At 37.7% G+C, this 16,095-nt stretch overlaps 1 protein-coding gene across 2 annotated transcripts in view; it reads left to right on the forward strand.

Moving 5' to 3' along the window:
- The window catches only part of FBXL5 (F-box and leucine rich repeat protein 5), a 48,934-nt gene that overhangs the window by 16,114 nt on the left and 16,725 nt on the right, over window positions 1–16,095 (forward strand). For both annotated transcript variants that reach the window (XM_042936855.1, XM_042936856.1), the window contains exons 4-9: window positions 1,311–1,497; window positions 3,843–4,025; window positions 6,005–6,130; window positions 9,893–10,041; window positions 10,672–10,754; window positions 11,702–12,427. In XM_042936855.1, the coding sequence (XP_042792789.1) occupies window positions 1,311–1,497; window positions 3,843–4,025; window positions 6,005–6,130; window positions 9,893–10,041; window positions 10,672–10,754; window positions 11,702–12,427 (1,454 nt within the window). The remainder of the gene's footprint in view (window positions 1–1,310; window positions 1,498–3,842; window positions 4,026–6,004; window positions 6,131–9,892; window positions 10,042–10,671; window positions 10,755–11,701; window positions 12,428–16,095) is intronic.

Raw genomic sequence — 16,095 nt, forward strand, 5'->3', positions numbered from 1 at the left:
ATTCTCTTTTTTCTCTAAAATGGGGTGAATATCAGGATTAGGGTAAAGAATAGAAAAATAAATAATTTTGAGGAGCTGGATTCTTGTTTCGTTGCAGATTAGTTACTGTGGTCATTCTCACTTATGGCTTCACCTTATAATCAGATCTATATTTAAAAAAAATAAAATAAAACTTTCAACTCTCTTCGGACTAATTAAATCAGGTGAGAGATACTGGCCTGGATATATTGAAAGGTCCCCAAGTCATTGTGGCGAAACCACCACTGAAGCCACTGAGTTATTAAATAGTGTTTCTTAACCTGTGATGTACATCAAAATGATCTTGGAACCCCCCCCCCCCCCCCCCCCCCCCCCGCCTTCCCACCCTAAAAAACAAAAGCCTTGTCTTTACTTCTTCAGGATTCTAATTCTGTAAATTGGAGGTTGGGACTAAGCATCTGTTTCGAAGAAGAAATATAGATAGTTCAAGGTCTCAGTAGACCTCTGAGTTTTATGGTTCTTAGTACACTGGGTACCTTTCTCATGATTTAGAGGCCCTGTTGAGGTAGAGTTCAGTTACTGAGGTATCAGAAGGCAGTTAATTGATCTAAATGTCTAACCATATGAGACTGATAAGAGTGTTTGTACAGAAAAACTTTTGCTTTTGATGCTTTTAAATTCCATGGGATTTATTAGAGAAGCTGTAGAAAGAAGAGTCTTTTGGTGATATTCTTTACACACTTTTTTGGCTAAACTAACTTGGTGGCAACAAGTAAAATTTTTATTTTTTTGAAATACGAGGTCATAATACTACACTCGAGCCATTAATAATTTAAAAGGTATAGGGACGCCTGGGTGGCTCAGTCGGTTAAGCCTTTGACTTCGGCTCAGGTCATGATCTTGAGGTTCACTAGTTCAAGGTCTTCATCGGGCTCTGTGCTGACAACTCAGAACCTGGAGCCTGCTTCAGATTCTGTGTCTCCCTCTCTCTCTCTGTTCCTCCTCTGCTCATACTCTATCTTTTAAAAATAAACATTAAAAAAAAAATCCATACATAGGAATCTCTGGGGCACCTGGGTGGCTCTGTCGGTTGAGTGTCTGACTTCCACTTGGGTCGTGATCTCCTGGTTCACAGGTGCGAGCCCCAAATTGGGCTCTGTGCTGGCAGCTCAGAGCCTGGAGCCTGCTTTGGATCTGTGTCTCTCTTTCTCTGCCCCTCCCCCGCTTGCATTCTGTCTCTCTTAAAACTAAATAAACATTAAAAAAAAAAAGGTGTAGAGTAAACAAAACTAGTTAGGCATATTTACTTATGAATATTTTGTTTCATTTAGGTTTTTCAGCCAATGTTAATGGAATATTTTACCTATGAAGAGCTTAAGGATATTAAGAAGAAAGTGATTGCACAGCACTGCTCTCAGAAGGACACTGCGGAACTCCTTAGAGGTCTTAGCCTGTGGAATCAAGCTGAGGAGCGACAGAAGTTTTTTAAATATTCTGTGGATGAAAAGTCAGATAAAGGTGAGATTCGTATGTTTATTTTTTTATTTTATTTTAAGTAGACTCCGCACCTAATGTGGGACTTAACGACCCTGAGATTAAGAGTTGCATGCTCTACCGACTGAGCCAGCCAGGTGCCCCTGAGATTCCTATGTTTAGATAATGAATGATTTAGTTTTGAGGCCATCTGTGTCTTGTTGATAATGAGCTTTAGATTTTGCTTGAGGAATAAATTTAAACCATTTATTTACAAGTGTACATTTAATTGAAGACTAGTTTCTAAGAATTTGATGTTATGATAATTTAGCATCGGCGGCAGGGGGGGTTGGCACCTGGGTGGCTCAGTCCGTTAAGCATCTGACTTCATCTCAGGTCATGATCTCACTGTTTGTGGGTTTGAGCCCTGCATCGGGCTCTGTTGACAGCTCAGAGCCTGGAGTCTGCTTGGGATTCTGTGTCTCCCTCTCTCTCTGCCCCTCCCCTGCTCGTGCTCTGGCCCTCTTTCTCTGAAAAATAAATAAAAATTAAAAAAAAAATGTATATTTGGGCCACAAGCAATATAATATAGTGTTTCTTAAAGGAACTCATGTAGTAGTAGTAATAATTATTATTTTGGCCAATCAAAATTATTGAAAGCTACCATATACAGAGCACTTTTGCAGTATCATCCAACTTTCTGAGCTCCATTGACCATAGTGGCTGATTTTATCCTTCCTTGTTTTTCTCATCATTTAAAAAAAAAAAAAATTTTTAAGGTTTATTTTTGAGAGAGAGTGTGTGCATGTGGGAGGGGTGGAGGGAGAGAGAGAGAATCTCAGGCTGACAGTGTGGGGCCTGATATCGGGCTCGATCTCATGAGTGAGATCATGATCTGAGCCAAAATGAAGCTTTGGACAATTAACTGACTGAACCACTCAGGGCCCCTCCATCAGTTTTTAAAATCAGTTGTGCTTATAGTTTTATTTCCATCCTTTTCCATGTGTCACTGTATTAGCTTATATCCAGTAATACAAACAGGAGTGAGAATGAGAGGTACTGTTTTTCTGTGTACAGTTATGAGAAAACAAATGACAAATGCAAGTAAAATATGTTTGCCTTTTTTATTCATAGACTATTTCCTCATTTTTCTTAAAGATCTTTGATAGCTTTGCCTTTTAAAACCTCATTGAGGAAAATTGGCATCCTCAGGCTAGTAAAAATTTCTTCTGTTTCTACATGGGCAATAGCAATGACATTCCTTTTAAAATTGCTTAAAATTCTTTGAAATTGGTCCTTTTCTCTTTATTTAACAAAGTAGGTGAGATACATGTTGAAACAAAAATGTTTTTATAGGTGAACCTATAATTAAACCCATAAAACTTGGGTGCTGCACTTTGAAATGCAGCTTGGGCCTTAGACACCAAGCCAAGACCTGTTGTGTCTAGTTTAATTGTAATTACAACATGGGGTTTAAAAGCATCACACTTATTACGTTTAATTTTCCCACTCCTTCAAAGCAAATTATAGCTGTATTATGATTAAATATTTGCCATTTGAAAAGGGTTAGTTTAAAATAATTTGATCATAGCATTTCTGTATTTAAGTTGCTTTTTGAGGGCAAATCAGATGTACAAAGTACCTCAAATTCTTTGTAATCCTTTAATGATGAATCTTTTGTATTCTGTATTCTTTATTGTAGCGCCTCATTTGCATTTTTTAAAAAATTACTAAAGTAATTCTTTATGGGAAATTGGACATTCAGTGACTATTTTTTATAATAGTTGCTGACAAAAGATTCCTGATAAATGTATACCAGCATTAGAAATGCTTACATTTTCTCAACTGGCTCACAAACAGTAGGTTAGCCATGGTTATAGAAGTTAGATTTCACAGGCATCTTGTATCAAATGTGAAAATCAGAGAGGGAACACGAGGAAAATACTGACATAATCCTAATAGATGAGTGGAACGTGTTGTGAGATTTGTGTGTGTCATTAAAAATGCCTTGGAGATCTCATCATCTGGCTGACTCTACACTGGAAGCTGTAAAACCTGCTGGGTTCCTTTTTCAAATGATGCTTCTTATGCTACAAAGTGAGTATTGTTTTTTCTGTGATGCCTTTGTAGGAGGAAGTCAATTCTGTGTTCATGATTGTAGCTCCCACTGATGAAGTATGATTTGGGCCATGATAGTTTAACCCTACAGGTTCTTAACAAGTTGAACATCCCCATGTTACCACTAATCCATGTTATTTCCTTTTCACATCTTGCAAGCAGGAAGGAGTGGACTTTAGGCACTGAACTTTATTTATAGAAATGTGATTGTAATTTCTTACTGCATTTGCCCTTACAGCCTTTAATGTTCAAGTTTTTCTTTTTTATTTCAGAAGCGGAAGTGTCAGAGCAATCCACAGGTATAACCCATCTTCCTCCTGAGGTAATGCTGTCAATTTTCAGTTATCTTAATCCTCAAGAATTATGTCGATGCAGTCAAGTAAGCACTAAATGGTCTCAGCTCGCAAAAACTGGATCGCTTTGGAAACATCTTTACCCTGTTCATTGGGCTAGAGGTAGGTAAATGTGACTTTTAGCTTGTTTAAAAAATAATTTCTATCCATTTTTTCAAATGATTATTCATAGATGTTAATAAGCAAGGTCAGGAAGGGAAATTCTGAGAGGTTGACCAAAAAGTAGATTTCGTAGTTAGATCACGTGTTCTTTGTATACTACTTTTGAAAAACTAGCAGTGCTGAAGTATCCGTGAGTGATTTATGTGATGCGTACAATTTCTTTTAAAATAATTAGGAAAAAACAAGGGAGAGGTTGCTAAATAATTGGTAAAATGTTGATAATTGTTGAAGATAGGTGATGAGTTCATGAATATTCGTTATGCTACTTTTTAAATGCTGCTTCCTCCTACTTTTGAGTGTGTTCAGAGTTAAAAATGAAATTAATGCATTGTCAGACAGCTTTAAATAGATTCAGTATTTTAAAAATAATAGAATAAATTCCATAAAATTTAAAGATGAGGCACCATTATGGCTGCCTTGGCAGTGGCTCAAAGTAACTGAATCTGTTTTTGTCTTTAGCATGTTTTTGTTGTGATTGGTAATGCCTCATTCTACAAATCACAATTTCATATTTAATTCACTGCGGTAAGTTACTTTGACGTGTGAACAATTAAAGAAAATTTCCTTTTCATGAGCATTTAATGCAGTCGTGGAGTAAATGCAAGTAATATGTTATACATTTTTCTGTCATTGAATTAAAACAGTTTCATCTAAGTGACTCTTTTAACCTCAAATTTATGTAAAAGTTTTTTGTTTTCTATAATTTATGACTTGGACGTGGAAATATGTGTTTCTCTTATAATTAAGTTACAAATTGAATTTAAAAAGTTTTATTTTTTTATTAGTATATAGCATGTTTAAAATAGCTGTTGTTAGATATTTTTGAGCAAAGCTATTTGAAGTATTGTGTAGACAAATGATTAGAATTAATATTTTGATGTGGAATAATTTTTTCTATTAGTTGTAGGAAAATGAAATATTAAGTGAAAAGTCAAGGCGAATATGGATATATTTAATGCCTTTTGTTTAGTTATATTTTTAACTGTTAACTAATTTGAATTAAAAGATAATGAGGTACCATTTGATATAAAGATCAAAGGTGAAAATGCTGTGCAAGACTTCTATGGAGTTCATCAGATCTTAAATATGCTGCTTTTTTTTTTTTTTTTAATATGTTTAAACAAAAAGTTTCAATAAAAATGTTTGTTTGTTTATTTATTTATGGTGTTTGTTTCCAGTGTTTCTCAATCAGAATTTATTTTACCACCTTCCAGGGGACATTTTGAAATGTCCATGGAAACATTTTTGTTTGTTCTATTTTGGGAGATTATACTGGCCTCCAGTGAGTAGAGGCCAGGGTTTCTGCTAAATTCCCTCCAGTGCACAACAAAGATTACCCAAGCGCAGAATGTCAACAGTGTTGAGATTGAGAAACCATACTTTAGATATAATGTTAAAAGTTCAGTAAGTTAATTCTGCATTGTCTCTCACTTCACAATCATATAATTTAATCGCAGTGTATTCTCCAGGGTCTTTAGACAATTTCTGGTTTAGCTTTCCCTAAATCTTTCCCCTTCGACTTTACGTTCCTACCTGTTGCTGAACTGCCGACTATTCACTACTGAGCAGAAAGTCTGTGCTTGCTTTTATTAGCTGTCATCATTTGGAGGGTACTGGTGCCAGTGTGAAGTCACAGTAGGGGAGAAAGGTTAAGTTCTCTTCGATGATTTCTAAAATCGCATGTAAGATTATTGATGGTTATTTTTCACAATTCTTTTTAGTATGTCTGACATTGATCCTTTGTGTACTATTTACGTGTAATATTTTAACCATGATTGAATATTTCTAACAATAGCTGGCCCATTGCCTAGAACTCAATCATTTTCTGTGTGCAGAGATTTTTATTGGAAATAGATGATTTTTTGGGCAGCGGTAGCCAGTGTGATCTTACTTTGTTTTCTTACTTATTTGTGGAGTAGGTGACTGGTATAGTGGTCCAGCAGCTGAACTTGATACTGAACCTGACGAGGAATGGGTGAAAAACAGAAAAGACGAAAGTCGTGCTTTTCAGGAGTGGGATGAGGACGCTGATGTAGATGAGTCTGGTAAGCCACGTTGGGAGTTCACGTTAGTCCATGCGACTCTGGTGATTCGTACTCTGTCCAGCAGTTATGAGTTTACAGATTACTAGGTGTTGTTAAGGGTTACACATTTTCTAAAGAAACATTTATCTGTTTTCTAAAGAAACTTGTGTTTTTAAGTCCACTACTTTGTAAGATTTGAAAGAATAATAAGCAGATTTAAAGTTTATTCTGTTTGAAGTAATTGTTAAGTGTGTGCAGAGGTTTTTTTATATTTAAATACTTAAAAAAATTAAAGACTGTTCTCCTTTTTGAAGTAACGTACATCCATTATTGCACTTTGCAGTTTACGATGTGATTTTTAGGACCATTTCATTTGACCAGTTCAGCAGTGTTTATTGAGTCCTCTGTGGCCTAGAGGAAGGAGTGTGAAGCTGTTGAACCTGTTTCTTCATTTGTAAATAGTCCTACCATTTGCCTCACAAGGTTGTTGTGGAATTAGGAAGTAATATATATACGAAAATCCTCTGTAAATGGCGAAGGATTGTAAAAACTAGGGTAGCCATTCTTTAAGCTTGGGGAAAACTCAAGCGTGACTAAGGTTATCCCTGCTGTTAAAGAACTCATATGGGAGAGAATTTGGAATACGTAATCCTTAATTCAAGGTATTTAGTAAAAAATGCCATGATAGAGGTGCAGAAAGATGCTATTTGGGAGTATGGGGGAGGAAGATAATAAATACTGTCTTAGGTACTGTTCTAGGAAATAATTGCTAAAACTTGATGAAATAGTAAAAAAAAAAAAAAAAAAAAGGGACAAGACACTAATACTTTGTAAAACTGAAACTTTAGGGAATTTATTTTTTATTTATTTTTTATTTATTTATTTTTTTAAATTTTTTTTTTTCAACGTTTTTAATTTATTTTTGGGACAGAGAGAGACAGAGCATGAACGGGGGAGGGGCAGAGAGAGAGGGAGACACAGAATCGGAAACAGGCTCCAGGCTCCGAGCCATCAGCCCAGAGCCTGACACGGGGCTCGAACTCACGGACCGCGAGATCGTGACCTGGCTGAAGTCAGACGCTTAACCGACTGCGCCACCCAGGCGCCCCTAGGGAATTTTTATTCTAAATTGCTCACTTAAAAAATAGTAAGCTGGTCTGGCAAAAAAACTAAACATATAGAAAGTGAGGACTATAAGCATATAAAGATTATTTCAGTAGCAAGTTTACTTGTCTGAAGTGAAGTCGCCACATTTTACATAGTTTTGAATATTTATGTGTTACAGTTTTGAACATTTAGAGGGTGCTACGTAAGGAAGAGATATTTGCCAGTTAGATTTGGTGATGTGCTTACCTTGTGACAAGAGAACCCTCTTGAGCATGAGGTTAATAGTGAACAAAATAGGAAAAAACAAATCCTTGGGCTTAAAATTTGAAGAGGAGAGATAAACAGTAAATGCAGGCAAAATATATATGCCATATTGGATAGCATCTAGTGCTGTGGAGAAAAAAAAAAGGAAAGGGTGCCAGAAAGAGAGGAAAGAAGTTACAATTTTAAATAGGGTGATTAGTTAAGGTCCTCTGAAAAATTTGAGTTTTAAAAGTCTTTACCAAATTTAGTCTATTTGTGTCCACACTTGTAGCCAAAGACCATGCTTATCCATAAGCATTCATACTGAAAGGGAAAGGTTAAGGCTGTAATGATTGAGCCTTAAGGTAATATATTTGTTCAGCTGTTTGGTGTATCTCATATTAAACTACCCACTGTGCTTTATGTTCGTGCTTTTTAAGTTTAGTTGTCTTTACTAGTCTTGCAGAAAGATACTGTTCTTCATAGGGTGTTTAATTAATTAATATATTTTTTTGATTTCACAGTAAATAATACAGATTTAGATAGGATTATAGAATCAAAAGACTGACTTGGGAATAAAATTATACCAGAATAAATAGAGTGTGCTGAAAGTCATTTTTTTTTTTTTTTAACTTTTCATTTATTTATTCTGAGAGCTGGGGAGGGGCAGAGAGAGGGAGGGAGCGAATCCCAAGCAGGCTTCACACCGCCAGTTTGGAGCCAGTTGCGGGGCTTGAATTCACGAACCGTGAGATCATGACCCAAGCTGAAATCTAGAGTTGGACACTTAACTGACTGAGCCACCCAGGCACCCCGCTAAAAGTAATTCTTATCTCTGTACTTTACATATATGTCTGGCTAAACAAGGAATTTAGGGTAAATATGTAAACATTAGTCACAAATTGAGAATTATTATGCTCTGGCTCCCAAAAATAAATAAATGTTAAAAAAAAACTTAAAAATATGAGATTTGGGAGCACCGGCGGGGTGGGGGGGGGGGTGCTCAGTTGAACGTCTGACTCTTAATTTTGGCTCAGGTCATGATCCCAGGGTCATGGGATTGAGCCTCGAGTGGGACTCCTTGCTCACTGGGCAAGGAGCCTGCTTAAGATTTTCTGTCTCCCTCTCCCCTGTTTGTGTGCTCGCAGTTTCTCTCTCTCTCAAAAAAGAAATGAGACTTTAACTTACTCTGTTAAACTGTTTTATGTTTCGAGACATTCAGGCTAGGTCTTTGGTAAACAGAATAATAGGATCCTGAGAAAGGTGATACAGGTATTCATTCTTTTTAGTGTAGTTAGTGTGTGTTTTCCCCCTTACATCAAATTGGAATCTGTAGTGTTTTTGTTGTGCTGGTTGTTATAGACCGGCATTTCATTGTAAGTATCCAAGCTCTACAGAAGTGATTAAGCAAACATCGGAGTGTGCCTGGATGGCTCAGTCAGTTGAGCACCGAACTCTTCATTTTGGCTCAGGTTGTGATCCCAGGGTTGTGGGATTGAAACCTTCATTTGGCTCTGAGCTGTCAGCGCCTCCTCTCATTCCTTCTCCTCCTTTCTGTCAAAATAAATAAATAAACTGAAAAAAAAAAGTTATTAAGCAAAAACCAAATGCTGTGCTTAATTTTAACTTCTTAAAAAATTCTAAGGCACTTTACTTTTGCTTGATTCATTATGACCAGGCTCACTTAATTTTTGTGGTTTTAAATTTGTTTTTGAGAGGCGGGGGAGAGAGAGAGAGAGAGAGAGAGAGAGAGAGAGCGCGCGCGTGCAAGCAAGCAGGGGAGGAGCAGAGAGAGAGGGAGAAAGAGAATCCCAAGCAGTCTCATTGCCTAGTGTGGGAGCCAGAGATAGGGCTGGATCTCACGATGGTGAGATCATGATCTGAGCCAAAATTAAGAGTCAGACACTTAACCGACTGAGCCACCCAGGCGTCCCATGCTCACTTGATTATTTTAAGTTTCTTCTAACCCTTTGTCCCTTCTATTTTACTAAAAGAACAAATGATACTTTTTATTATGGATCATTTTTCTTTTGATTTCCTATAGTTTCTTGAAGAGCTTCTATTCTTTTAAATATTCAGTTTTTTTTCCCCAAAAACTTTTTAAAGTGTCTGAAACTGGAGTTATTTTTTTCTTTCTCTCTGCTGTACCAACTTTGATATGGAAATCGCTTTCAACTTTGAAGCAAATGAGAAAAAGTCTTCCTTTCATTCTCATTGTAAACCTTTTTTTTTTCCTTTTGTCTCTTTTTAATGTCAGACTTGTTAAATGTTAAGTTCTGGCGAGTGAGACCTTGTCCATTTAATTTGCTTTGCATACATAAGGGAGTTTAAGAATGGCAAAAAGAATTTCATATGTAATAAGTTGGTAATTCCTTGAGCAGCCTAATTATCACTAGTGTATCAAATTCTTAGATTTTTAAATTCATTTTACAGAGGAGTCTGCCGAAGAATCGATTGCTATCAGCATTGCACAAATGGAAAAACGTTTACTTCATGGCTTAATTCACGATGTTCTACCATATGTTGGTACTTCAGTAAAAACTATAGTATTAGCATACAGCTCTGCAGTTTCCAGCAAGATGGTATGTATAAATTGGCACTAGTTTGGGTATTAAGAAAAAGTAGCAGTGATCTACATTTGGTTTACTTATTTCTGAATTTAATTAAGGGGAGAAAAAGAAAAAAAAAACCCACCCTTTTACCCAGGAGAGTGCTCTCCCATGGGTAGGCATACACTGCTGACTTCCATGTTATTTCGTGTCAGTTTTCATAGTATCTTTATATGTAGATAACTGTGCACATTATAGGAAGGAAACCAAGACTAGGAGAGGTTAAATAATTTATTCAGTTTCACAGATACTAAGTGAGAAAGCCCAGTTTTATATGATTCTTGATATGTAAGGCATGGTAAAATGGGCAAGTGAGATTAAATCACTGTTTTAAAAGTCTGCATCAGAATATCCTTGGGTATTCCTTAAAAATATAAATTTCCTGGGTCTAGTATTATGGTTACCAAAACAGATTGTTGAGAGTTTGAGCCCAGAATATATATTTGTAGTGCAGTATCCAAATAATTTTTACATGCACAAAAGCTTGGGAACTACTGGCTTATATTATTTATTAAAAGTTACGTCTTTTTCAATCTAACTAAAAGTCTTCAGATTTTCACAGTGATTTCCCCCTCTCCCCCCCCACCCCCACCCCCCCATTAGGTTAGGCAAATTTTAGAACTTTGTCCTAACTTGGAGCATTTGGATCTTACCCAGACTGACATTTCAGATTCTGCATTTGACAGGTGAGTTATTTTTAAATATTTCAGTATAAGGATTTCTACTTATGAATTAGTAGAATTGTTCTGTAGTTTCTTATTTTTATAATTGCAGTTTAATTGTGCTATTATTTGTTACTATCCAGATAGATCTCAGTCATGTATGGTTACAACTTGATAGCACCCTCCAGTTCTTTGCTTTTGTCCATGGGTTCCTGCTGATCCAAAACTTGAATCTGCATCATCCTTTTGTCTTTATAATCCTGTACTGTGTCTAGACCTTTGAGCCTTGCTGTACAGTCATGTAGATTGGCACTATACGTTTTTAAGAAGTTTCTAGTTTCATTTGGGCTCCCAGTGCCATTTGGCAAAGCTCCCGCTTACATTCTTCATACTCTGAAACTATCACACTTTGGTCAAGCCATAGTCTTCACAGGTTTTATTTCCTTAGGTGCTATCACTTTCCTTCTGATTTTGCCTCACTCTTCTCTTTCCCACTGTAGCATTTGTATCAGCACCTCTCTGCCTGTTTCAGAGGGAGAGGTGTACCCTTCTCTGGCTATGGCTAATTCTCTCTCAGATGCTAGAGCTTGTTTCGTCTGGATCTTCCGCCTGTAATTACTAGTTATTCTCTTTCTTTGATGTGTGTACCGCCTTGCCTCCACTGGTTACTTTTCAAAAAAATAAGTGAAGTCTCTCCCTTCCATACCTTTCTACCCTTCCCTTACCCTTCTATTATGTTAGCAGTACTCTTAGTCCCTAATTACTCTTCCTGTCTTTTCCTATCCTACCATGTAAAATGGTGCCTGACAGTAGATGTTCAGTAAATATGTGATTGATTATATTAGATTTTAAATCTTTCTTCTAGTTTTCATCTACTTTTGAAGATTTTAGAACTTCATATTTAGACCTTTCATATACTTTTGAAGATTTTAACAATATCCACTAATAGTCTTGTTACTTCTTAATTATAGTTGGTCTTGGCTTGGTTGCTGCCAAAGTCTTCGGCATCTTGACCTGTCTGGATGTGAAAAAATCACAGATGTGGCTCTAGAGAAGATTTCTAGAGCCCTTGGAATTCTGACATCTCATCAGAGTGGCCTTTTGAAAACTTCTACGAGCAAAATTACTTCGACTCCATGGAAGAATAAAGACATTACCATGCAGTCCACCAAGCAGTATGCTCGTTTGCACGATTTAACTAACAAAGGCATCGGAGAAGACATGGATAACGAACACCCCTGGACTAAGCCCGTTTCTTCTGAAAATTTCCCTTCTCCGTATGTGTGGATGTTAGATGCTGAAGATTTGGCTGATATTGAAGATGCTGTAGAATGGAGACACAGAAATGTTGAAAGTCTTTGTGTAATGGAAACAGCATCCAACTTTAGTTGTTCCTCCTCTGCCTGTTACAGTCACGATATTGTGGGACTAAGGACTAGTGTCTGTTGGCAGCAGCATGGCGCTTCCCCGGCCTTTGCATATTGCGGTCATTCGTTTTGTTGTACAGGGACAGCTCTGAGAACTATGTCAGCGCTCCCAGAGTCTTCTGCATCGTGTAAAAAAGCATCAAGGACTAGACTGCTCAGAGGAAAAGACTTAATTTACTCTGGGAGTGAAAAATCTGACCAAGAGACTGGACGTGTACTTCTGTTTCTCAGTCTGTCCGGATGTTATCAGATCACAGATCATGGTCTCAGGTAAGCGACCTGTTGCAGAATATTAGGAAGTGGACATGTTCACATTCTCAAATATGAGATAAAAGTTGGAATCTAGGGGCTCCTGGGTTGGAATCTAGGGGCTCAGTTGGGTAAGAGTCTGACTGCCGCTCAGATCAAGAACTCACTGCTTGGGAGTTCGAGCCCCGTGTCAGGCTCGGCTGGCAGCTCGGAGTCTGGAGCCTGCTAAGGATTTCTGCGTCTCCCTCTCACTCTGCCCCTGCCCTGCTGGTTCCGTCTCTCTCTCTCAAAAATAAATAATAATTAAAAAAAATTGGAATCTAAGTCATTACTTTCAGCTGATTTACTTAAGCAAAAGAGTTCACCGGAGTCTGTCCTACTTCAGAGCATTGAAGCAATATAACCTGAGCTCGAAGTTTCATTTCAGTCAATTTAAATTCTTTGTGACCTGTGGAAGACCACTGAGAGTTTAATCAGTGCTTAGCAAATGCCTACACATTTTCTAAGGTGCCTTAGTGGATGTAAAGGTGAATAAGATAGTTTTCCCTCAAGGACTTGTAGCAAAGAAGAAGATAATGTATACCATATTCTGTTGCTGTGTGTTACTTGTGTCTACTCTTTAAAAAAAGTTTTTTTATGTTTATTTATTTATTTTGAGAGAGAGACAGAGTGACTAGGGGAGGGGCAGAGAGAGAGGAGAGAGAGAGAGAGAGAGAGAGAAACCCAGGTGGCCTCTGCACTGCCAGCACAGAACCCAGTGTGGGGTTGAACTCACAAAACCATGAGATAAAGACCTGAGCTAAAATCAAGAGTCAGATGCTTAATTGACTGAGCCACCCAGGCACCCCTATTTGTTTTTTTTGTTTTTTTTTTTTTTTTTTCAACGTTTTTTATTTATTTTTGGGACAGAGAGAGACAGCATGAACGGGGGAGGAGCAGAGAGAGAGGGAGACACAGAATTGGAAACAGGCTCCAGGCTCCGAGCCATCAGCCCAGAGCCCGACGCGGGGCTCGAACTCACGGACCGCAAGATCGTGACCTGGCTGAAGTCGGACGCTTAACCGACTGCGCCACCCAGGCGCCCCTGGGCACCCCTATTTGTGTCCACCGTTTAAGGCATTTCAAACGAAGATTCTGTGGGGATCAAAGTAGAGACAGAGAGAGAGACCTCTCATTCAATTGTAGTAAATGATCACAGGATTTAATGAAGAGGGTCACCTGGATGGCCCAGTAGAGCATCTGACTCTTGATTACAGTGTTGTGAGTTCAAGCCCCATGTTGGGTATGGAGCCTACTTAAAAAAAAATGTTTTTTAAATGAAGAGATGACATTGAGTTGAATCTTGAATAAAAATGAAGGATTTTGGTAGGTGGCAGTGGGAAAAGGTACCATTGCAAACAGTGGGGAGGACTTGAGCACACGGTAGTAGAACACTGTTGGAGCTGCTGTTAGGTTCTTTTGCTGTTATGGCTCTTCTCAGCCTTAATAATATGCAATAATTATTTTGTCTTTGATACGAACTTTTAGAAATTGATTATGTGTTTCTCTTTTACTCTATAATAGACTTGAATTTTACTCGGGCTCTTCAAAAAAATTTTTTTTTGATGTTTATTTATTTTTGACAGAGAGAGACAGAGCATGAGCAGGGGAGGGGCAGAGAGAGAGGGAGGCACAGAATCTGAAAGCAGGCTCCAGGCTCTGAGCTGTCAGCACAGAGCGCAATGCGGGGCTCGAAGTCACAGACCGCGAGAGCATGACCTGAGCCGAAGTCAGGTGCTGAACCGACTGAGCCACCCAGGCGCCCCTAGGGCTCTTTAATAATGGGGTGCTAGACAAACTAAACAATGAGTTCATCTAACATAAAGCCTAATACTCCCTCTTTTCTCCTAAGTATGATCTTTAGCAGATTAAGTTGGACTCAGTAGGGAATGTTTACAGGAGACTTGTATCCAGTTTGGTTGTAGTGAAGGATATGTATTGGGCAATAGTAGAATATAGAAGTAGGTTGAGGGTATATAAATGGAAGTAGAATATAGAAGTAGGTTGAGGGTATATAAATGGAAGGTAGGAAAGCAGAAAAATAGTATTTTTTGAGTTGCCTTCTATATTCTCTCTTTGTTCTTTAAGCAGTTAGGTCATTATAAAAAGGTATATACAGTGTGTATATGTATATTATATATATTATACATATATATAATATATACATTTAAAGTTTATTTGTTTATTTTGAGAGAGATTGAGTGGGGGAGAGGCAGAGAAAGCCGGGGACAGAGCATCTGAAGCAGGCTCCATGCTGACAGCAGAGAGCCCGATGTGGGGCTTGAACTCATGAACTGCGAGGTCATGAGCTGAGCCAAAGTTGGACACTTAACCAACTGAACCACCCAGGCACTCTCAAAAAGGTATATTTATTTCAGATATACCCCACATGGTTTAATAACTTATAAAAACGTTTGTAGTTAAAACTTTTATAAATAAAATCCTATTTTAAATCTACAGAAAAGTTAGCTGAAAGGGATCTTCGTAAAGGTTTTTGGAAAGAAAATAATTCTCTGCTAATTTATTGGCATTGATACTAGAATTTGGCCTGCTAAAAATCTTTAAGGGGTGCAGCATTACACTTATTCTTTCATTATTTGGGATTTTCTTTTCTCTTTTTAACTTAAAATGAGTCATGGTATTGTATTGGGGATTTTGAAAAATGTGGAATGTCTGTAGAAGTAATTTAATGCCATTATATACCCTTTAAGTTTTACAAAAAGCAAAGCACTGTTGAGTAGTATTGGAATCGAGTAGCCAGAGTTTAGAGGTTTTGATCTTTGAGCATGATCTACTTGTACTGCCTTCTTAAGTTCTAGATAGACCATGTGTGAGAAGTTCCATATTTTACTTTCTCTTTTTTTTGTCAATAAAATCTTTAGCAGATTAAATTGATCTCTTTCTTCTTAGAGCAAAGAAGGGTGGAGGGGAGACATTCGTTAGCTCAGAGAGGTAGCTCTTCTCAGCACCTAGGTTCTATTACATGTTTTATAGGACCCACTTGGAGCTCTGTTAGGTTATTAAGTGTTCTTACACAAAGTGTTGGAGAAAATGCCAGTGAACCATGGTTCACTGACTTTTGGGACAGACAGACTTGGTGTAGGTTGATACTGGTTTTTTGATTTTTGTTTGTTTTTGATACTGTTTTTCCCCTGTATAACTGGCTTTGTCTAAAACACTTAAACTGAGGCTTATATAAGATGAATAGGTGACGCATGGTAGGTTTTCACTAAGTAGTAGCAGTTCTGCAGTAATTGTTACCTTTTTTTAATGTTTTATTTTTAATTTTTTTTTTAATTTTTGAGAGAGGGTATGAGCAGGGGAGGTGCAGAGAGAGGGAGACAGAGGATTGGAAGTGGCTCCTTGCTGACAGCAGAGAGCCCAATGCAGGGGCTCAAACTCACGAACCCATGAGATCATGACTTGAGCCAAAGTCAGAAGCTCAACCAACTGAGCCATCAAGGCACCCCTGATTAGTTTTGATATGAGCCTTTGGAAACTGATTACGTGTTTTCTCTTTTGCCCTGTGATACAGTAGAGCCTTGAAACAGCATGGATTTGAACTGTGTGGGTCCACTTAGACACAGGGTTTTGTTTTGTTTTGTTTTATAAATATAGTACAGTGCTGTAAATATAGTTTCCCTTCCTTA

Source organism: Panthera leo, chromosome B1 (assembly GCF_018350215.1).
Source record: "Panthera leo isolate Ple1 chromosome B1, P.leo_Ple1_pat1.1, whole genome shotgun sequence".
NCBI lineage: Eukaryota > Metazoa > Chordata > Mammalia > Carnivora > Felidae > Panthera > Panthera leo.